The sequence below is a fragment of the Pararge aegeria genome, chromosome 26, assembly GCF_905163445.1.
Source record: "Pararge aegeria chromosome 26, ilParAegt1.1, whole genome shotgun sequence".
Lineage (NCBI taxonomy): Eukaryota > Metazoa > Arthropoda > Insecta > Lepidoptera > Nymphalidae > Pararge > Pararge aegeria.
In genome coordinates, this window is record NC_053205.1 from 9,371,943 (window position 1) to 9,396,337 (window position 24,395).

General features: G+C 36.8%; 2 protein-coding genes across 3 annotated transcripts in view; both read left to right on the top strand.

Moving 5' to 3' along the window:
- Positions 1–21,445, top strand: part of LOC120635460 (zinc finger protein 271-like) — a 40,097-nt gene extending 18,652 nt beyond the window's left edge. The window contains exons 7-9 of the mRNA XM_039906486.1: positions 543–604; positions 1,953–3,182; positions 20,304–21,445. Coding sequence (XP_039762420.1) covers positions 543–604; positions 1,953–3,182; positions 20,304–21,406 — 2,395 coding nt within the window. The 3' untranslated portion in view covers positions 21,407–21,445. The remainder of the gene's footprint in view (positions 1–542; positions 605–1,952; positions 3,183–20,303) is intronic.
- On the top strand, positions 8,057–13,675 carry LOC120635457 (zinc finger protein 37 homolog). 2 transcript variants are annotated; one of them, XM_039906482.1, is made up of 5 exons: positions 8,057–8,338; positions 9,650–9,997; positions 11,203–11,270; positions 11,408–11,469; positions 12,949–13,675. In XM_039906482.1, exons 2-5 carry the CDS (start codon positions 9,719–9,721, stop codon positions 13,566–13,568), a joined length of 1,029 nt encoding a protein of 342 aa, XP_039762416.1. In that variant the 5' UTR covers positions 8,057–8,338; positions 9,650–9,718; the 3' UTR covers positions 13,569–13,675. The 2 variants fall into 2 exon arrangements, with proteins under 2 accessions (XP_039762416.1, XP_039762417.1); XM_039906483.1 differs by having other exon boundaries at positions 9,654–9,997.
- Positions 21,446–24,395: the final 2,950 nt, after the last annotated feature.

The window sequence follows — 24,395 nt, forward strand, 5'->3', positions numbered from 1 at the left end:
GGACATCGCACCGGAACACAACGCTTAGCGGCGCGTCTTTGTCGGTGGGGTGGTAACTCAACTAATGCCACGGCCAAAACCAGATCAGACTAGAGAAAGTTCAGAAATAATAAACTCCCAAATTGCCCCTGCCCGGGAATCGAGCTCGGGACCTCCTGTTTAAATTATTAAAAAAAAAAAATCAAAAGTCAAAATTCATTTATTTCAAGTGGGCCTAATTAATAAGCACTTATGAAACGTCAAGTCTGTTTGTAGTGACTCTACCGCCGGCTCGAAAGGCAGATTCCACTGAGAAGAGCCGGCAAGAAACTCAGCAGATTGCTCTTTTCCAACATCATTTTAAAGTTTAACAATCTTTAGAATTTTTCTGTTTTGTGAGAGATGAGAGTGCAGTGACCTGCTTCCAAGCAGCCTTTTCGTTAAGGAATTCATCGATCGTGTAGTAACCACGATTTATTAAATAAGCAGTAAGTAGCAGGGAGACACGTGAATTTTATACCTTGCCAGGGTATATAACTGTCTGACACGAGTATACTTTACAGGTATGCAGTTCAAAATTCGGATGATGTCTCTCACACTTCCGCAGAGTTAGCTCATATTTCAGGTAAAACAGAAGCCCATTTATTTTATTTATTTATTTATTGATTAACTTTATTGTAAAACAAAAAAAAACTGTTTACAAAGGCGGCTTCGGACGGGCGAGAAAAACAAGTGAATTTTAGACAGAGAAATTCTTTTTATATAAAATACAAAAAAATATATTTGTATGCAGATAAATATATGTATCAAATCATCAAATTCAAACTTTATTCATGAAAGCCTAACACATGCACTTATGAAGCGTTCACACATATATATTTACATAATTGTAACCAACTTCGTTCGCCAACTTAAACCTAAAGCTGCGAGGGTTCCAAATGCGCTCTGGTCTAAGAAGAGCCCACAACAGACTTAGCCGGGTATTTTTTTTTGTTATCACCATCTCACAGTAAATTAATATTATGCTATGAAGTTAGAGAAATTCACACTCCAGCTTTTCCATCGTTTAAGTAATCCTTAATATTATAATAGGATTTTTCTGTAAGCTTACGTTTTATATAAACTTTGAACTCATTGAGAGACATCTCAAAGATTTCATTTGGTAATTTGTTATAAAATAATATACAGTTGCCCTTCTGCTCTAGTAAACTGCACAACGAGTTTATTTTTATTGTACATTTCTTTTTAAACCGAAATATTAATTCACATGCTTTAGAGGTACATTATTTACTTTTGGCCACCTCGGTGGGTGTCGTTGCTACCAGTGCCGAGCAGGCCAAGAGACTTTGGGAACGTGGGGGCCGGGGGCTCGAGCTATTTCTATCGGTGGTCCTAGAGCGGGTAGTTACCTTGACCAAATAATTAGTTTGGCCATTAAAATAGGCAATGATTCCAGTATCTGAGCCACTATTCCTCGCTTCGGTGGTTTCTAACGTGTTTTAGATTTTATTTAGTTTCATTTTGCTAAGTTGTTCTAGTTAATTTTTGTTAAGAAATAAAATTATATAAAATGTTGTGAATCAAAACGCAAATAACTAAGAAAACTAAAAGGTGTGTGCTGGGACTCGAGGGACTTTTGCTTTCGGCCCGCCGAAAGCAAAGCCGAAGTCCTAACCACCGTCGCATGGCGCAGTGGGCAGCGACCCTGCTTTCTGGGTCTAAAGCCGTGGGTTCGATTCCCACAACTGTAATTTTTTTTCTGTAATAAACATGATTGTTTTTCAGTGTCTGGGTGTTTATATGTATAGAATTAATAAAAAATATTCATCAGTCATCTTAGTACCCATAAACACAAGATACGCTTACTTTGGGGCTAGATGGCGATGTGTGTATTGTCGTAGTATATTTATTTATTTTGTTGTATCAACTCGATTAAACTAGTACGAAAATATAGTCAGAATGTTTTGTTTCAGCTGGGGGACTCGCAGAACTTAAAGATAACAAAATAGAAATGTTTTCAACTGCAAAAACGGATACAATAATAAAGAGAGAATTAGTACATTCTATTAAAGATGGGGACAACAAATCTGACACCAGCTTTAAAACAAACATAAACATCAAGGACGATTTCAAAGGACTTAAGAAATCGCCAATATATATTAGTTCTTGCGACAGTCGGTGTGAGATTCCGGTGATACGAAGCACGTGCGTTACACGAAACACTGTACAAAATGCCATGAATTTACAATTGAATAATTCTCAAGGTAGTTTACGCCCACGTACTGAGGCACAGGTGTACATTTGTGCAGTTTGCAATAAAACCTTCATAAGTAAAAATTCGTTGTCCAAACACATAAATAATCACAATAGACTAAAGCGGTACAGTTGTAAATACTGTCCGTACATAAGTAAATTCAAGCATCATGCTGATATGCATATGCAAACTCACACCGGTGAAAAGCCTTATTCGTGTGATCTATGCGAATATAAATGTGCGCGGAGTAATAATTTGGCGAGGCATATGCGAACTCACACAACTAAAAAGATTAGTTATTGTAAGTTATGCGATTATAAAAGCGACAGAAATAGTGATTTGGCATTGCAAATGCTGACTCACACCGGAAAAATGCCATATTCTTGTAATATATGCGAGTATAAAAGCACAAATAATAATAGCCTAGTGATGCACATGAGAACTCACACAGGCGAAAAGCCTTACTCTTGTAAGATATGCGACTATAAGTTTTCACAAAACAGTCACCTGCATCGTCATATGCTAACTCACTCTGGTGAAACGCCCTATTCTTGCAACTTATGCGAATATAAATGCGCATATAACATTAATTTATTGAAGCACAAGCGTACGCACAGTAGAGATAAAAATTACTTTTGTAATGTATGCGACTATAAATGTGCCAAAAATAGTCACCTTGTGTTGCACATGAGAACACACACTGGCGAAAAGCCATATTCTTGTGAGGTATGCGAGTACAAATTTGCTAGAAACAGTCATCTGCGGCGACACATGATCACACATTCTGGTGAAACTCCATATTCTTGTAAGTGGTGCGACTATAAATGCGCACAAAAATGTTACTTAGTGTCGCACATGCGAACTCACACTGGCGAAAAGCCTTATTCTTGTAAATTATGCAAGTACAAATGTGCACATAATACTGCACTAATAAAGCACATGAAAACACATTGTGGCGAAATGACCGAATCTTGTAATTTACCACAGAACAGCGAGACACCGTGAGCGGTGACATCCTTATGTGGTTGATATTCCATCAACACGCACGAAACGTTTTTTATCCACGTTTCTGATACGTGCCGCTAAGATGTGGAACGCCCTCCCGGCAACTGTGTTACCTGCCACGTATAATTTGAGTAGAAGGCTAGAGTGAATAGGCTTTTTCTAGGCAAGCGTGCTCCAACCAAGACCTTATCATTGCTTTCTAACGGGCAGGATTGTCGTCGAGCGCTGGCATATCGTTAATAAAAAAAAAAATTGACAATTTTGACTGTATTTAGGTGGAGTTCACTAATTCGCCTTAGACATAGATTATCTTTATATATATATTTCTTGGTTGTCGTGCGTGTGTATGTCACTTAACTCCTCCTAAACGGCTGGACCGATTTGAATGAATTTTTTTGTATGCGTTTGGGTGGCACCCTGGATGGTTTAGATTCACAAATCAGCCCGACAGATGGCGCTGGGGTCCTCTAGTTTATTTATAATATTAAACAAAAACCTATTTACTTACACTTATCCGCACTGTGCCAGCGTGTTGGAATCCGGCCTAAAAGCTTCTCATTGTGGGAGAAGACCCGTGCCCTGTATTGGGTCGGTAATGCGTTAATATGAAGATGATGATGATGACGTATTTGCACACCACTACGGAAATGAAAAACAAATACAGAAGCAATTACCCAAATGATGCACATGAAAACTCAAAAATTTTAAACAAATGTAAAATAAATAACCTTAGTGATGCTTATGGGAACGCGGAAATAGAGTCAATAACCCTAATAATATCAACTCATGAATAATATGAATACAATTACAGAAGCAATTACCCTAATGATATACATGAAAACTCAAAAATTTTAAACAAATATAAAATAAATAACCTTAGTGAGGCACATGAGAACGCGAAAATAGGAACACAAATATAGAAGCAATAACCTTAGTGATATCAGCTCATGAGAACGAGAAAAATACGAACACAATTACAGGAGCAGAATCCCTAGTGATGCACATGGGAACGCGAAAAATAGAAACAAATATATAAGCAGTAATCCTAGTGATGTGCATGAGAACGCGAAAATAGAAACAAATATAATAGGTTGGGGAACAAGTCTTTTCGCGTTATAGTATGTATAAACTTGTAAAAAAACCTCTTTGGCTATACTATCTGGCTGCTTTTGGTATCATTAAAAGGACATTGCCTATTTTCTTAGGAGCTTTGGGCCCATAATGACAGTGTGTTGAATGTCACGGTGGTTTTAATTTTATTACGTAGAAAAACAATTATCTTTCAAAATTCTGCAAATTATTTTGATTTATTCATCCAGGTTTAAGATAAATCTTGGTTAAGTTGCTGAAATTGAGGTTATATCTCATTGTTATCTATGATGTAAAGAAAAACAACTTGCGGCAACCGGCCGAATGTTTATATATGGTGTCGTTTTTATTATTAAATCATATCGTAATTAGTATTCATTATTGCATTATTTTTTTTAAGGAAAAATGATATTTGAATCGTTGCAACTTTCTTTGATTAGAAAAGACTTAGTTTAGAACGTAATTATTCAAGCTATTTTCGATTTCACGTTATTCGTTCAACCTAGTAGTTAGATATGTTATTATTATTTTGAAGTTTGAATAAATGTAGGTAATCATTTTAATCAGTCAAAAAGTATCGTAATTTTTGAATCGATTAATAAATAATTGATTGATATACAGCTACGGTATCTGGCAACATTTAGGTTCTATTTTATAGGTTGGCGGTTGTGGAAAATAATTTAGTCAACTAATCAATTATTTATTGAGTTTTTTAAAGGTAGGGTAAAGGAAATGTTGATAAAAAACAAGTAACCATAAAGGAATCAGACATTTTTTTTTTGGATTAAATATACATGTGAAACGCGCTGTCCACGGGCAATGTCCATTAAATGTTAAAGAAGATAAAATTCAAATTAGGAATCTGTGATTTTTATTTGTTTTTCGTACTGTGAAGATAAGTGAATCTAATAAAGAAATTCGATACATTTTAAAATTTGGTAAGATGGTAAGTCAGTAGTTTGGTTCCCTCGAGCTCATATATGACCACCAATCGTGGTGCCTGGTGAAGAGAAACTCGAATGGATTCTGGTAATAATAAAAATTTGAGCTTTTGGATTGTTTTTTTTTAAATTATAAATTAAATTTAAATTCAAAATAAATGTGTTTTAACAAATTCTTTAAACTTGTGCATTGGCAGGTCCAAAATCACCTTAGGAATCATATTATAAAAGCGTATACTCAATCCCACAAATGATCCCTGTACCTTACGCAGACGATATGCAGATGACACTAATTTATGACCATTTCTTGTAAGTCGTCTGTTTATGTCCACTTTTTGTTTATAAAGACTAATATGTTGTCTTACAAATACTATATTGTTATAAATATATTGTGAAGCTACAGTAAGTATGCCTATTTCTTTAAACTTCTCACGGAGGGATTCGCGTGATTTAAGTTTATATATTGACCGTACAGCTCTTTTCTGCAATATAAATATAGTTTCGATATCAGCTGCTTTACCCCATAACAAGATTCCATAGGACTTATTTATATTTTTTTATAGGGGTTATTTAGCGCATACAACTGGACACTTTTTCAACTTTTCTCCCATATAAGATGACTCTCCTTACCTCTACCCTCCATATATACTACGCTGGACTGGTAATAAATACCTCCTTATTGAAACCATTTTGGCGCTGATAGCAATGGTGAAGGTTCTCGCAACTAGTGCTAGTGATGCTAGTTTTAAGAGAAGACTTCTGCTGTTAATGGTATCGAATTGCTTTTCAATAATGTAATGTGTAATTGCTTTTCAACGGAAAATGTACTATTAGTTTTTTGCCTAAGGCAAAAGTTTCTTTAAAATAATCTTGAAGATCGGGAACAATTCAACTTCGAATCATTAATTTTGTCTGGTGGGAAGTTCGGCCTTGGCTAGTAATCACAAAGATGAGCCGCGAAGCGGTTTCGCATTGCGGTACGATGCCGCGTAAAAACTGATTAGCGGCATGTTTTTAATAAGACTGCTATACCATTAACAGGTCGTCTAGTACCATACCTATGAGACTGTATCAACTCTAACCAAAAGGTTGGTGGACATGTTAGTCCAGTGCTAAAGCCTATAATAAAACCAATGTATTCTATCAATCAATTTAAATATTTTGGTGAGCTGTGAGACCACAGTCAAAACAAACATTATTATATACTAAACCATCAATAAAATACAGATGAACACCGCAGACCTCAAACTCCTCAAACCCCTTTTTATTTGCGGATGTCGGACAGGCACGTCAGCATTTTTTGGTCGAGATATTAATTTTCAACCCAGTTTGAGCAGCCATTAAAGCGGAACTTACAACGTATAACATATGTTTAATAAAAAAATTAAGCTCTCGAGAGTAGTAATAAAAAGCAAACAGAAATAGGGGTTACTAATATATAAGTATTATAAGTCCAAGGCACAAAATATAATGTCATTGTGCTGTACTTTTTAAAAACGATTTAAAAAGTAAAACTTTTGGAACATGATCATAAGTTTTTTCAATTAAGATCGATGTTGAATTATGTCGAAGAGTGCTATCGACAAAGTACTCGGCACAACCCTATCGTCATTATAATATCTGGTTTATGGAGGGTAGAGGTAAGGAGAGTCATCTGTGTATATGAAAAAGTGTCGTCAAAATGTATTAAATTAGGATGGCGCCACATTTGCATCAGGGTAACTCTTAATAGAAGCGCCAAATATAAATATTGTTAGAGTAGGCTTGAAAAATAAACAAGGAAGTATGGGGATACAAGGAAGTAAGGTTATATTTACCACAATATTTTGTTCAAAATTCAAAATTCAAAATTCATTTATTTCAAGTAGGCCTAATACAAGCACTTTTGAAACGTCAAGTCTGTCCGTGTGTAGTGACTCTACCACCGGTTCGGAAGGCAGATTCTACCGAGAAGAAGCCGGCAAGAAACTCAGCAGTTGCTCTTTTCCAACATCAAAAATTTACATTTTATATTTTAACATTCATTTTTCTATCTTGTGAGAGATGAAAGCGGAGCCGGGTTGTACAACGTAAGTTGTTGAAATTCTCAATAATTGACTACTTTAGTCGATAATGACATTACATTTTTTAACTCGGCATACTTCAATTCATCTACGATTGCTACATTCATACCATAGCCTGTGCATCCACCAGCGCCATTGTGGAGGATTTTTGAACTGTTATTTAGCGCATACACTGTACACTTTTTCAACTTTTCTTCCATATAAGATGACTTTCCTTACCTCTACCCTCCATAATCTGGTTGTCACATTTTATGGTCACAGAACAATTTATGATACAGCCGCTGCCTGTTGAACGTACTATAGTTTAATAGAAATCAGTGGATAAAACGGAAGCCCAGCTCTAGGTTCTAGTCTTTTTCATCTTTTTTTTTTATCATAACCCTTTTGTGAGGTATTTGTTACATACATATATTATGAGGTTCGATAAAAAATCCTTGTTTCTTTTTTGAAACTGTTGAAATTAATAATTATTGTTCTTAGACATACACAAAGCCCCTTAGAACAATGAATAACACTTGGCAGCTGTGCTTGACAGCAACGGCAAAATATTATATGTTCATTTTAACTTGACGCGTGAACTGTACGTAGTTTAATCGTACAAAAATAATTTACTAGTGATCTGTGAAATCAATCGCTAAGGAAGGCGGAAGTAGTAGTGTCTGTGGAAATTCCAAATAATCAATACTACCTACATTATTTTTTCAATGTAAAATTTAAATTTACAGAATAGAATCATTAATATTTTGTATGTAAAACTTCGTGTAATAGATTTGTGTTTGTTTTTTACTAATATGCGCCAGCCTAATTCATGATTGTTGCCTTGAAAGTGTCGTGTTAGGTGACCATTGAAACATAAGGCTCGGGATATTCCAGACCGGGGTCGGGTTGAGGCAAGACATCCACTGCGAATGCGGTGTTGCGTGCCGCCCTGCAGCAACACCGCGGACAATGCGCCCTAACCCACGGCAGACAGAGAGGGGCAAAGACTAGGCGATTACTCATTACGGGTAACGATATATTTATATTATAAGTATCGCCTGATCTAAGCAGATTTCCAGGCAACCGTTCACTAATAGTTATCATCTAAGAGCTGGTGAAACGTTTTTATTGCAATGTTCTGTATCATTATCATATAAACCCATTACAGGCTCACTTTAGATCCGTTTTTAAATCCTATCTATTATTTACAAACAAAATTTTAAACACTTAAGCTGGATAGTTCACCAGACACAAATATTTTTTTTAATAAACCCAATATTGGGTATTAATAAACCCAATATTGGGTATATTGGGTTTATTAAAAAAATTGGGTATATTGGGTTTATAAACCCAAATGAACACACAAAACCTATTTCTCTTATAAATATCTTTTCAAAGCTTGAACAGTGGACCACTGTGGCCACACATTTGTACAGGGCACGTGTCTCCTCCCATAGTAAGAAGGTTTAGGCTGTAGTCCACCAAGGTGGCCCACTGCAGATTGATGGACTCCACATGCGTTTGAGAGCATTATGGAGAACTCTCAGGCATGCAGGTTCCCGACAATGTTTTTCTTTTCTGTTGTAGACATCATTTAGAAAAGTTTAAGGTGCGTGCTGGGATTTGAATTAAAATTAAAATATTTTCTAGTGAAATTGCAATCTGATAATTCCGAACCGATTGGATGGGACCTCCCTGGTCTGTCTTTCAAATGAGAGGTCCCGTGTGCATTCTTTAAGGTTATAGGTTTAATAATAAATAAATAAATATACTACAACAATACTCACATCGCCATCTAGCCCCAAAGTAAGCATAGCTTGTTTTATGGGTACTAAGATGACTGATAAATAATTATATGAATAATATACATAAATACTTATAATATATAGATAAACACCCAGACACTGAAAAACATTCATGTTTTTCACACAAACCCACTGCCTTGGCTCAGCAAGCAGGGTTGCTGCCCACTGCGCCAATTGGTTTAATATAACTGCCATTCTCTCTAACTCCATCTTAGACTACATCATCACTTACCACCAGGTGAGATTGCTGAAATAAAAAACAAATTCAAAATTTCCAATGAAATCAAGCTTAATTTGGTATGCTCTGAGAAAAGCGGGAGAATCTGTACAACATAATTTTTAACTTCGTCAATCTTTTAATATTCTTTCAGATCTTTTTCAATTTACACTACGTACGTTTCATTCCGACACCGGAGCATCATCAGGAGATGTTGACTTTGCAATGATTGATTGTTAAATCAACATCATTCTTTAAAGCGCTCACCTTTGTGCCAGCGAGGTAGTCAAAACTTCATATTTCTTTATTTGTTTCAGATAGCACTCTAACATTTAAAAACAGTAAACCAAACAGAATACCAACAAAAGTGTAACTCACTGTCAACAATGCTAGGATCTGACCCCTGTGACATAAATGATTTTCACATAGATATTCCTTTTGAAGACCTACTGACAGAATTAGAAGAAACTGATCTCTTTCGAAATGAAGATCTCAAACAAGCTGAAACTTTAAATAAAAAGTTTGTAATAGCATTCGAAAACGGAGAAATAGAAGAAGAACAGTCTCCAGACGAAAATGAACTACCTACCTTTGGATGTACAAATTGTTACGAGGAATTTATCCTCGAAAAAGAATATAATGAGCATGATTGCATGCATCTTCAGGTACCATTCCTTTTTATTAGATAAGACTTAACTTGATTAAGAGAGGTTAGGTTAGGGAGTTTAACAAACAGTCTAACGTTCATGTTCAACTTTGGTCAAACTCCCTATAAGCAATCCGATTTAAGTAATTAAAATACCACTTGCTTCACTGGTGAAGGAAACATCGTGAGGAAACCTGCATGCCTGAGAGTTCTACATAATTTTCTCAAAGGTGTGTGGAGTCCACCAATATCCACACTGTGCCAGCTTACGTACAGCTACGACCTTAACTACATCTCATTGTGGAAGGATACCCATGCCCTGTATTGGGCCAATTGATTGACCCATGAGTTTGTGCCTACGTTTGTCACAATAAATTAAATATGGTTGATATTAAACTCCAAAATATGCAAATAAAAAAATCTTTTTGATAGAAATGTTCAGAGTTCTATATCATATGAAAGATCTTGATATTTAGATTCTATAAATTCAAATAATATGTATGGCGATCAATAAAAAGTGAGAATTTTTTGTTGCTAATAATTTCAATGGCTAGTTGATACACTTGCAATTCAGTGCTGTGCACAGGGTTTTAACCATGGTAGGACATAATGCGGGAAGATCGAATAAAATTGAAAAATTCTCCTATCCAAGTTGTGTAAAATTTTTAGGGTAGACAGTGCATTTGTGCATATACGAATCAGTTGCGATATCATTTTAAGACAAAACTGCAAACAAAAGTACACCATTTGTAAAAAACAATAGTTTTTTTTTAATCTAACCAATCCAGCTTTTCCAGCGCATTTTGCCAAAACTTTGCTCTTCATTCTTACTAATTATTGAACGAATCTTTTATATATAAAAAAGAACACGCGTTTACTTATGGACACGCGTTAGAAGTTCTTTCCAAAAATTTTTTCTTTCGCCTTATTCTACTTTTGTTGAAAAAACGACACCAATAATAGAAAAAAGGTATTGTTTGAATTATTGAAAGTCAACTGTCAAACCTTTTTTAGAAAAACTAAAATGTTGAGTATAGGTAACTTCATGGTGTCGGTTTTTTGTGACGGTGTGCGAGCGCATCGTAAAAATTTCCTCTCACCATATTCCCTAACGCGCCAAAAGAAGTATAACTTCAAAAAGTTAAACCATTTGTGGTTAATCCTAGAATGAGTACAACAGTCTTGGTAAGGGAAGAGATGTAAATAATTTCTTGCGTTTTTTAGAGCGGAGATGGAGAAAGTAATGATACTGAAAGCTCCAGATGTGAGACCTCCAATGACACTGAAATATGGTTAGTATATGGCACTAGTAACATAACATACTTTTCTACTCTCTCACATGCTATTTAGTGGTCTTGTTCAGTCTTACTGGCAGGCACTCTGCATACAGTTCAGTTTACATAGTTTCTTACCAAAGTATATGTTACAGGCAAGCACTTCAAGATTTGGAAGAAATCCTTTACCCTGCCGCAGACTTGCCACAAGCCCCAGGTAAATGACCAAAGAGCTTATGTACAAATAACTACATGTTAATACACAAACCGGACTACACATATGAAACAATACAAATCAAATATATAATAATAAACAAAATGGTAGAATTTACTCGACTGCTTTTAGTGCAACTAGGTCTGAATCAGTGTTAGATTAACAATGTAGCAAGAGTAGCAATTGCTACAGGTCCCACATATTTAATACCACTCATCTCTACCTGACTGACTGACTGACACACCCATGCACACAGACATCGCCTATAGTAATTTACTACACTATGAATTACCCACAAAATTGTAACCTATATATAGATAGCATACGTATTGTGTTTAAGATACGTTTATACGTATTTAAGATACGTATTGAGTATTGAATTGTATTTTTACTACTTTTTACTGAAGAACCCATAGCAGATTGAGTACTCTTTTAAAGAATTTGGGCCCCGTGCTTGCTTAATCAGGCACTGGTCTGAATGTACCTACGTTCTTGTGAATAAATTTATTTATTTACAAGAACGTAGGTACAATTTTCTATTTATACTAATAATTATTATAACAATATCTGAAAATGGGGAAAGCTGAAAAGGGAAAAGTATCTAAATACTTGGACCTTGCTCACGAGATTACCGCCATGTGGAGTGTTGAGTCGACCGTTATTGTTCCGATCGTCGTTTCACTCAATGGCCTTCCTGCGAGAAGCTTCGACCAACATCTTAAGAAGCTTTTGCTCGGTTGTTGGATCAAGGGTCGAGTACAGAAGGAAGGTTGTAGTCGGTGAAACGGCGCGTATTGTGAGGAGGTTCCTCACTCGGAGCCCTGACCGCCGGTTGCTTGGGCATTTAAAAGCCCCGCAATCGGACGGTGGATGTTTTATTTTATAAATTTTAATAGTTATTTTTTGGTTAAAAAAATTAAAATCAATAAATGATAGAAATTAAAATTATAACAAATAAATAAACTAATATATACTTACTAATTCGTTTATGTAAATGAAAAAGAAAAAATGCTGCTTGTCATAAAAGAAAAAAACAAAACAGAATCAAAAGTACTTAAACATAACACATAAGTTAATACAATAATTTTTGTTATATTTTGCACAGATAAAAAATGTATACTGACCGTGCTGTCATATAAAATGCAACTAAAATGAGATCACAACAACCTGACATTGGCTAATCTGTGTAAAGCGTGAAAAAAAGAAAAAAAGAAAGATCAAAACATTATATTATGAAAATTAAGCGTAATTTGCTATAGTCCAGCAGGAGAATCTTTATGGTGTAATTTAGAATTTCTTCAATCTTTATACTCCACACCACACAGATCTTCGGCAATGTAGGGTACATTACGCACGTTTCGCTCCGAAACCGGAGCATCCTCAGGAGATGTTGACTTTACAATGAATACTTGTTAATTGTTATATATAATATATATTATTATTATTATATTAATATTATTATATTAATATTATTTATTACAGTTCCAGTCGCTCCTCAGCCCATAGAAGTAGAAGAAGTTGAGAATTTCGAAATAAAAGTGCCGCCAGCTGAAGAGACCCCCCCAGCACAACATGTTTTAAACCACGCCGGAATAAACGACAAACAACCGGAAAACAACATTAGAGCAAACATAAACATAAATCCTTCATACACAAATTGTGTATTTATTTTGGGTGATGTGACACTCAATATCAACAACGTATCAAAAGCTTCCCAAAGCAATGACGCAAGCGAGACTGACGAAACGGCGTCGGAGACAGCTGTAGCGAAACCCTTCCAATGCCACGTATGCGACTACAAAGGCACATATTATCACAATTTCAGGAGGCACGTAAAAACGCATTCGGGCGAAAAACCCTATTCCTGTAAGTACTGCGACTTCAAATGCGCACTCAAACATGGTTTGGTGTTGCATATGCGAGCGCATTCCGGCGAAAGGCCGTACTCGTGTAAACAATGCGAGTACAGAGGTTCAAATTCATACGCACTGTTGACGCACGTACGGACGCATACCGGCGAAAAACCGTACACTTGTAAGATATGCGGGTACAAATGCGCACATAGGAGCACCCTGGTGTTGCACACGAAAAGTCACAAATAGTAGTGTTCTTTACTAACACATGCTAACAATATGCCGATAATATGTATGCGGACAGTAATTTAAAATCTAAAATGTATCTATATAGAATGTTCGTAATATATATACTATCGTCCTACTAATATTTTTGTTAAATTATAATTACTTTTAAATAATTTAATTCAACAAATAAAACTTTAAAATAATCGGTTTTTATTCTGTGGTTCACTCCCAATGAAACACGGATCAGTCCGCCCGCCGGAATCCTCCTGGCCGGTACTCTTCGGTCTTCTGTATAACCTTTTTTTCAACCTTGATTTTCGTGGGGAAATCCTCATAAATCCGCACCACGAGGAGGCACAGTGGTTATGTCTGACTCGTACCGGCTAAAACCCCACGGTGTTCCCCTCTCTCTCTCTCTACGTCGTGTTCGTCATTGCTGAGGGTCGTGACCCCTTCCACTTACAATCTTTTGGACGATTCTGTGCCATTTGACTCTGCTATGACCAACGTTTAAAGCAGTATGCACTTTGGTGTCGAGAGCAGTGCGGATTTGATCCTACCAACGAATCGGGCTACGTCCTCGAGGTCTCTTTCCTTCCACTTCGCTATTTTTTGAAGATTGTCTCCATCTCTTCTGGCAATGCGACCGAAGTACTCGAGAATCCTCTTAAGAGAGCTAGTTGATAGCCTTCTTGTAATTTTAAGCTGTCTTAATATCGATGCGTTGATCCCGTGTGCCGTCCACGGGATTCGCAGCATTCTCCTCCAGCACCACTGGGACCTCAGCACCTCCAATACCCAGACACTGAAAAACATTCACTGAGAAATATTTTCCAGTTGTAGGAATCGAACCTACGGCCCTGGACTCAGAAAGCCGGGTCGCTGCCCGCTGAGCCCATCGGCCATCCAATCCTTTCTTTCTGTATAGCCTGTCGCAGCGTATATATGTGGTCTGTGGTTCTAAAACCCTTTCGGCAGGGTGATTACGTATCTCGCGACAGGTTTTCGGCAGGCGTAAATATTGCAATCACTGCTGTCAAACGTCATTTTTCCATACAAGAAATAAACAAAAGTGATGTTTGACAGCGATTGCAAGTCGCAAACCTGTCGCGAGATACGTAATCACCCTGCGGGAGGCTGGAAGTTCTCGAGACGATTCGTAATGACTTAAGAACAACTCAAAGTCAAAAATATATTTGTTCAAGTAGGCCCTTTTGATGCATACATTACATGAGAATTATACATAGTGAGATGATGTCGGTAAACTTTAAAACTAAAGCTATGAGGGTTCCATACGCGTCCTGGCCTAGGAAGAAGCCCACAACAAACTTAGCCGGTTGTTTTTTTGATATCACCATCTCACATTGTCATTTAAAATGATTAGAAGAGCTACCAGGTTAAAGCAATAATTATACCGAAGCTTTTTTATGGATTCAATAGTTTTTTTATACCATAAGCTTTTCCACTTTTAGCAAGGTATTGTATCCTTTTTTGAAGAACAGAAACACCACGCTCCGGTGCCATGAATCAGGCGTTTTATTTTGGTGAATTACGGAATTGAAAAACCGCTGAAGGAGGACATTAAGTAGGTATCGGTTTTCCGGATTATCTATTGACTTTCTAACAATTTCAAGTAAGAGACAAACATCATAAGTAAAACATTGATGTTCATCACACAAACATTTTCCAGTTGTGGGAATCAGACCCACGGCCTTGGACCCAGAAAGCCGGGTCGCTGCCCACTACGCCAATCGATCGTCAACTGTGTCGATGTCGGGTCAATTTGGCTCTAGTTTAGCCAAAATTTCAACAGACTTTTGTGTTGAGGTGTATAACTGTCCATATAATTTTTGACGACTATATTCTCATTTCTCCATAACTGTCCATATAATTTTTGACGACTATATTCTCATATCTCATTCTCGAGTGTATGGGCTGAGAACTTTTTGGTCCTTTGTACGGTGGGTCTAAAAGAACTTCTACCCAACCGTATGGACAGTTTCCACAAGTCTGTTATTCAAATCGTCCATAGAAGCGCAGTCTAGGCAATCAAACCGGTTTTGCAGTGCCAGTTGAAACCTCTCGGAATTTTGGATATGACCACGAGTAAGCTGGAGCATCTCTAGACTTTACCAGTGTAAGCCTTCCAAGATTTACATTAATATTCAATGAGCCTCTAACTATACGGTAATCGCTCCTGGTTTTCACCCTGGTGATCGCAGAGAAATAATTGAATATATGCCGTTTGGTCGACATGATAAAATCGATCTCATTTCTCGTCGAACCGGGGCACAGCCAGGTCTGTGTGGTCTGTTTTTCCTGTGTGGTCGCTTTTCGAAGAAGGAGATCATCATAAACAGGGCACTCCTTCTACAAAAAGTCGACCAGCATTTGGTTAACCTTCGTTCCGTTGCCCATACCCAAATTGCCCCTCTCTCAGCTCTGCCCCACTTCGCTTACCTAGCCTTGCGTTGAAATCCCCCATCACTGTAGTAGATTTTCGAGGCATGTATGGTATGGTATGATTTAGAAATATCCTCATACAATGACTCTACTTCCTCATTGGAGTGCGCCGTTGTGGGTGCGTAGACCTGTATAACCTTCAACAAATCATCATCATCATCATCATTATTTCAACCAATTGACGTCCACAGCTGGATATAGGTCTTTTGTAGGGAGCTCCAGAATCCACGGTCCTGGGCCGCTTGCCTCCAGGGACTCGCCTGATGTCATCTGCCCACCTCGTTGGTGGCCAACCAATACTGCGTTTACCGGTGCGGGGTCGCCATTCCAACACCTTATGACCTCAACGTCCATCGGTTCTCCGAGCTATATTTAACAAATACCGTTTATTTATTCTACACAGTACAGTTAACACGGTACAGTATAAGGTACTCCTACCCTGCTCGACACGCGTGGCGAAATATTGTGAGCAAAATTGAAATGTCGTGACGGGTATATTTTGTTTACATTTAATGAATTGAACCATGTTATGGACTTATATTAATCTGAGGTGTTAGGTGATAGTATTTACTTGGAGTAATATTGTTCTGTGTTTACTACTCTGTGGTAATAGTCGCTAGAGTCGTCAAATGTCAATACTCAATTTGTATTCTGCAGTCAAAACTTCATAATATGATGAATTTTTGGCCAGCCTGGCTCAGATTTGAGATGACCTAGTATCTATAATCGGTGTGATGGCCAGCAAGTCGGTGACTCGTGAGGCCTAATAACCATTCCTCCGAGCCCTGAGTGCCGGAAGCTGAAGCGAACAAATCATTGAATATGCAACGGTGTTGTGTTCGATTCTGTATTAATACACCGGACAATTCATCTCTGTCAAAGCAGAAGCGTAAGGACAACGGAATGACTATCCACAGGTGAGCAGGTGAGGATATCGGAATGTGAATGTGAATATACTATATACTATAATTTCATTTATAAAGCAGTGTAAAAAGCGGTGATAGCCGAGGGGTAAAGGCTTTGGCCTTCCTTTCAAAGGGACTGCGTTCGATAATTCGAACGCACCTCTTATTTTTCGGAGTTCTGTAATTTTTTAATTAAACAATTAGATATTACTTCCTTTAACTGTGAAGGAAAACATTGTAAGGACTAAGATGATAAAAAGAGCATTTTTTAACTTTCAATATATCTAGAGCATTTAAAACTTTCCCTTTGTTGGAAATGGGGGGCTTGTAAGAGCATTAGAGTTTCTTGGTTATTTCCTTTTTCAATAAGAATGGACGCTCGGCTATTAGAATGAGAAGGGTTAAGACTGCAGTCCACAACACACATTCCACTTGTGTGCAGCATCTTTGTTGACTCCTGACATTGTCCTGACGTGAGCTCACACCTATCCAAAACCAATACTGTTTATTTGTACCCCAGAGTATGTGATGATAAATAAGCTGATCGCTTATTAAACTGCTTAGTAGCAAATTTGGTTTTAACTATATTATTTCTTAATTCTCATACAATAGTGATTTTTTTCAGATTACAATGGAATACGTAGAAAACATAAAATGTGCAAAGAACAAACTAAAGTGTAATATTTCACCACCACTGGAAACTCACCATTGTGACCACATAGAAGGACAACCTGATGAAGGCACACTGACTGTATCAAAGGAAGCTATAAACACTTTTGTTGAAACTGTTGTCGTTAAAGAAGAAAAAAATTGCAATAACATGGTGCTCGATGAAGCATACAACAACGAGTATATCTTTCCAGATGAAAAAGACTTCATCTCTAAACATAGTATTATGTTGGAAACAAAGCCACTGGATTTTGCTCTTTGCAATGCTCAAAAACCGGTAGCTACCAGCTCTGCAGATGCTGAAAAAGTGTACGGAAAAAACTATCAGCTGAAGTATGAAAGAGAAACCTTTGAATGTAGACTCTGTTATGCTGCATTTACCAATGAAAATGACTACAATGGGCATACCAGCATACACATCCAGGTGACTGTTTATTTTGACTGGAACTGAAATTGGGAGAAATTTTTGCTCCAAACCGGGATTCGAACCTAGGCCCTAGTTATCCGTAGTCAAACGTGCTATCCACTAGACCAACGGAGCAGATTTGGGGTAGGGTTAAATATAATAAAAATACTCCTTTGTTGCCATACTCTATTGTTAATAAAAGTTCTTGAACTAAGATAAATATGTTCTGATATAGAAACTAAATTTATACTACAGAAAAGAGCTGTGCAATCAATATATAAACTTAGATCACGCCTCACAATAAATTTATAAAAATATAATCTTTAATAAACTAAACATTCGTAATATTATAAAGCAAAAAGTTAATATAAACAATTGTTTTACTAAAAGCTGACATAAATTAGTGATTTTTGCATATTGTCGGAGAAAAGAATAGAAATCCTTTGTAACGAATGTAATATTAGATCTACCTTTACCTAAGTTTAAAACACGTTTAACCAATAGTGGCTTATACAAAATGGTTGAATTGCTTTGCCACTCGTTGATGTCGAACAACAAGGCTGCTTGAAAGCAGGCCACACCTCTCTCATCTCTCACAAAACAGAAAAATTCTAAAGATTATTAAACTATAAAATGATGTTGGAAAAAAGCAATCTGCAGAATTTCTTGCCGGCTATTCTAAGTGGAATCTGCCTTCAAACCGGCGGTAGAGTCAGTACAAACAGTTTCAAAAGTGCTTGAAAACTAGTCCACTACAAATTAACCTTGACAGCAGTTAACTAGTAGAGAAAAAAAAACTGTAGTGTGTAACTGTCTAAAACAAAATTTTCGGATACCTTGGCTGCTAGATTTTTTGACGTGACAATGTCTTATAATTCGATGGAGCCGGCTGCACGCACGAAAAAACATGACGCATGCGGCGTTACCTCGCTCTGAGGTGTTCCATTCAAGGCTTAAAGTGCAAGCGAGGGCGCGGAACGAGCGACAAAGAGGCAGTCGGCCTCCGCGTTCGACATCTGTCTCTCTCCTACTTGAGTGAGCGATGCGTCCGCGTGGACAGCTTCTATACAATAATACATTTACATGTTTTCGGCAAGGATGAAGTGCAGTGAAAAGTGAATGTGGTGTCAATTGTTTATAGCAACGATAATATCTATCAAAATTTATTTTGTATTCCGCAGAATGGTGATATGGATGGAATAATATCACATGCGGATGACCTTCGCACAGCTATGAGCTCTATCCGTGACTCCTCTCATTTAACGGAACACAAGTCAGTATTTTTTTTTTTTCGTTTTTATATACAGGGTTAAATGAAAAATAGCAGAAACCTACGGCTTATTGTTGTTTACATAAAAACTAACAACTTTTGTTTTAAGACTTTTTTAAGTGAGATGGTGATAACAAAAAGAAAACACCCGACTAAGTTTATTGTGGGCTTCCTCTGAGACCAGGGCCGTCAAAGGTATCAAGTTAACGAATGTAGTTATCGCCATCATCTCACTACTATGTACATATTTTTATGAGTATATAGAAATGTTTGACTTTGGCATACATTCTAACACATATATATTTTACAGGTACGCGGTTCAGAAACTGGATGGTGTTACATACAATTCACCATACTTGTCTGGAACTTTACGTAAGTGACACGCGCATAGTACCTACGCGACGCGACCTAATAGTGACAGGTGTCACTTGATATTACTTTTGCATGTGATGTTAGGGCCGTATCTGATTTCTTTCGGTACATACTACAGCAATGGTTTAGCAGAGTCTTGTAGCGTTTCGGTTTCACAGATAAGTCTCAGAGACTAAATAATCGCATCTCTAAAGCCTCTAAGTGTTATTTCGATTTTCATTGTATATGTTTTGTTGCAGAAGCACCTCTGCCCGCGACGATCACTAAAATAAAATTACCGCCAACCGAAGAAGCCGAGTGTAAACATATGCTGGAAATTGACATCGCCACCCGTTGTCAAACAATTGGGAGGGATTACCCCGCGACAGTAAAAATTGAACCGCTCTCCAAAGACCTAAAAAATTATAAACACTCTTTAAGCGATACACATCAAAAAGCGAGTTTCTCAAACAACTTCGTCGATGTACAATTAAAAAAATCACCCGAGAACAGTTTACTCGAGCCGACTGCGAGGAAATGGTTCGCTTGTGACATTTGCCAGAAACAGTTCAAACGAAAGAATATATTGGTTAATCATATCAAAATTCATACCGGCGAGAAGCCGTTCTCGTGCACGCGATGCGGCTACAAATGCGCGCGCAAAGGTCTATTAAAAAATCACATGCTAACACACACCGGTGAGAAACCGTTCTCGTGTAAATTTTGCGATTACAGATCTGCACAGAACAGTGCACTGGTGATGCACATGAGAACTCACACTGGCGAGAAGCCGTATTCTTGTAGGCTATGCGAGTATAAATGCGCACGTAAAGGCTCCCTAGTATTCCACATGAGAACTCACACCGGCGAGAAGCCATTCTCTTGTGAGCTATGTGATTACAAATGTAAAGCCAAATACGGAATTATATGTCACATGCGAGTACACACCGGTGAGAAGCCTATATCTTGCGAGCTGTGCCAGTTCAAATGCGTCCGAAACAGTAGCTTAGTGAAGCACATGAGAACTCACACTGGTGAGAAGCCATTTGCTTGTTCCTTCTGCGATTTCAAATGCGCACTAAAAAGTTACCTAGTGATTCACATGCGAATACATACCGGCGAAAAACCATTTTCGTGTACGCTGTGCGATTACAAATGTATACGTAACTCTCAACTGACGAGTCACATGCGAATCCACACGGGTGAAAAGCCGTACTCTTGTAAGTTATGCGACTTCAAATCCGCCGAAAGTAGTGTCCTGGTGACGCACATGGCAACGCACACCGGCGTAAAGCCGTTTGCGTGCAACTCGTGCGACTATAAATGTGTTAAAAAAAGTTATTTAGTGCGGCACATGGTCATCCACTCGGGCGAAAAGCCTTATTCGTGCAATTTATGCGATTACAAATGTGCACTGAAAGGTAATTTGGGGCTGCACATGGCGACGCACAGTGGTGAGAAACCGTATTCGTGTAAGTTGTGCGAGTACAAATGTTCGTGTAAAGGCAGCTTAGTGAAGCACATGAAAACGCACTCCGGCGACAAGCCTTTCTCTTGTGCGTTGTGCAAGTTCAAATGCGTGCAGAACAGCGATTTAGTGAAGCACATGAGGACACACACCGGTGAAAAGCCTTTCCCTTGCGACGTGTGCGAGTATAAATGCTCGAACAAGGCTTATTTGATGAAGCACATGACAATTCACACCGGTGTCAAACCGTTCTCTTGTAAGCGATGCGAATATAAAACTGCGCATAAAAGTAAGCTAGTGTGTCACATGAGAACTCACAAGGATTAAAATTAAAAAATAATGTTTTTTTTTTATTTGAATATTTAATTTTATTATATATGTAAAGAACTCTTTTCTCGAGTTCATATATCGAAACTTTTCTGAAAGTCACCAATGTATTTGACAGTGATAAGTGATATTTAAAAAAGATGTTTAAGAGTTGCATTTCTGTGAAAATACAAGAAACAACATTTCGTCTTTATTTCAATATACCCATTGAAGGGAGTATTATAAACATTATTATAAAACAACATTTAAAACCCTTACTTCAGGTCTTTAAAATCAAATAATTTCTTCTTAAAATAAACTCTCAAACATCTTTTTTAAATGTCACTTATCACTGTCAAAAACATTGGTGACTTTCAGAAAAGGTTCGATATATGAACTCGAGAAAAAGAGTTCTTTACATATATTTTTTTTTATTTTATATTTATGGATGTAGCCTAAAATTAATAAATTTTAAATTGTTTTATTTTAAAACCCTTCTTTCGGCTTGAAGTCTCATGGTATTTTAAGCAAAAACTTTCTTGAGCGCATTTTGCACTTTGGGTGAACAAATAATGGAACTCGCGTCATCGACACCGAACGCTTTACAAGAGTTATATGTTTGCTTTGAATATGTATACATAATTTAGTTTGCACTTCTATGGGCAGTCCCTAAAGACTTGTCTGTGGTTTTTTAAAAAGTGAAACTTCTTTGGACGACAATGGTATGGAGGGTAGAGGTAAGGAGAGTCATCTTATATGGGAAAAAGTTGAAAAAGTGTCCAGTTGTATGCAAATAACAGTTCAAAAATCCTCCACAATGGCGCTGGTGGATGCACAGGGTATGGTATGAATGTAGCAATCGTAGATGAATTGAAGTATGCCGAGTTAAAAAATTGTATGTCATTATCGACTAAAGTATTTAATTATTGAGAATTTCAACAACTTACGTTGTACAAAATATTGTGGTAAATATAACCTTAATTCCTTGTTTATTTTTCAAGCCTACTCTAACAATATTTGGCGCTTCTTTTAAGAGTTACCTTGATGCAAATGTGGCGCCATCCTAATTTAATACATTTTGACGGACACTTTTTCATGTACACAGATGATCCTCCTTACCTCTACCCTCCATACTTAACACTTTATATTGCTGTTTCTATATGCGCCACTGTCGCCCAAGAGATTTGAGGCTGTGAGATCATGTAATTTGCACATGTAAATAGTAAAGGTAGTGTATTTAAACACTAAAATTGTGTTCATGTAATAAGTAAAGAAATTGTATTTAAATAATAAAGAAATGTTATTTAAATAGTAAAAAGAGTTAATGTAAATAGTAAAATTAGTTTATGTAAATAGTGAAGAAATTTTATTTAAATAGTAAAAATAGTTCATGTATAGTAAGGTTATTTTTTATCAATAGTAAAGGTTAGTGAAGCACATAAGAACAAACACTTTTGAATAATAGCATTTCAATAACAGCATTTAGTGTTATATATAATATACTAGCTATTGCCCGCGACTTCGTCTGCGTTTGATTTTGTTTTTAAAGTATTCAGTATCGTTAAGCCTTAAATGAGTATAGTAGTATATATATGTATAAGATGTGACTGTCAATTAATTAAAGACAAATAATTTGCAATAAAATAAAATTGCGACTATAATTGAAGATCTAAGCTATCCTAAGTTGGACCAGACTGCTCACGGTGTGCCAATTTAATTTAAAATCGGTTAAGTAGTTTAGGAGTCCATCGCGGACAAACATCGTGACAGGAGATTTATATATATTAAGATATATTTTATTTGTATAATTTTAAATATTATTTATTCCACCACCTACCTCTTCTGTTTTTTCCTTTTACGCCATTGGTTGCCTGGAAGAAATCGCTATGTAGCGATAAGGCCACCAAATTGTATGATATGTATTTATATCTCTGTAACTACTTTTTTTCTTTGGTGTACAATAAAAGTGTATTCATTCATTCATTTCTTATTTATTTTTGACGGCCGATTGGCCCTGCTTTCTGAGTCCAAGGCCGTGGGTTCGATTCCCACAACTGGAAAATGTTTCTTTGATGAACTTGAATGTTTTTCAGTGTCTGGGTGTTTATCTGTATTTTTTACAAGTATTTATGTACATTATTGACAAAGTAATTCATCAGTCATCTTTGTACCTACAACACAAGCTACGCTTATTTTGGCGCTAGATGGCGATATTGTCGTAGTATATATTTATTATTAATATTTAAGCAATTTATAGATTTCACTGTATATATACAAAATTGTTATTAAATATATTCCATATTTTGAATGTAGTCTACAAAAATAAATTAAGTTAAAATTGTCCGTCTGTTATTTCGAAATGATCTCTCATTTAGATCGTTATGCTTAGCATTTATTGTATCTGCACGTTTATCATGGCTTGTCTTCGGAACGGCTGAACCGATTTCGATGATTCTTACATAAGCAGAAGGAATTTCCAGCCAATTTTTTTGTCAAACAAATGATTTTGGGAAACATTCAGAACAGATGATGATTTTTGTGTATCAAAGATAGTGGGTGTAGATCCCACATCATGCTTTTTCCGGTATACCTATTTTTTTTTTTTTTCACAAACAATATTTTATAGATGAAGCTAGTGATAGCTTAGTGGTAAGAACTCCATCCTCTTTCGGGCAGTGGCGTGCATAGAGGGTATGCAGATGATATAAAATGAAGAAAATGATGAATTTGATGAATTCCTCAATATTACAAAATAATCATTAATGTTATATAAGTTTTCATTATTTAGTTTGTTCAAAAAGGAATTTTTAAATTTATTAATAGGTAAATCTTTAACACCAACTTTGGTAGATTGGAAGCAGCCAGCCTCGCTCTCATCTCCCGCAGGATAGCAAAATGATTGTAAATGGTGATGTTGGAAAAGAGCAACTACTGAGTTACTTGCCGGCTCTCCTCGGTAGAATCGGCTTTCCGAACCGGTGGTAGTCACTACAAACATACATACTTGACG

Excerpts from the sequence above, each read along its gene's own strand:
- LOC120635457 (XM_039906482.1), top strand. The coding sequence starts at position 9,719 with ATGCTAGGATCTGACCCCTGTGACATAAATGATTTTCACATAGATATT. Across the intron at positions 9,998-11,202 it reads ATGATTGCATGCATCTTCAG|AGCGGAGATGGAGAAAGTAA; the intron begins GTACCATTCCTT and ends TGCGTTTTTTAG. Across the intron at positions 11,470-12,948 it reads AGACTTGCCACAAGCCCCAG|TTCCAGTCGCTCCTCAGCCC; the intron begins GTAAATGACCAA and ends TATTTATTACAG.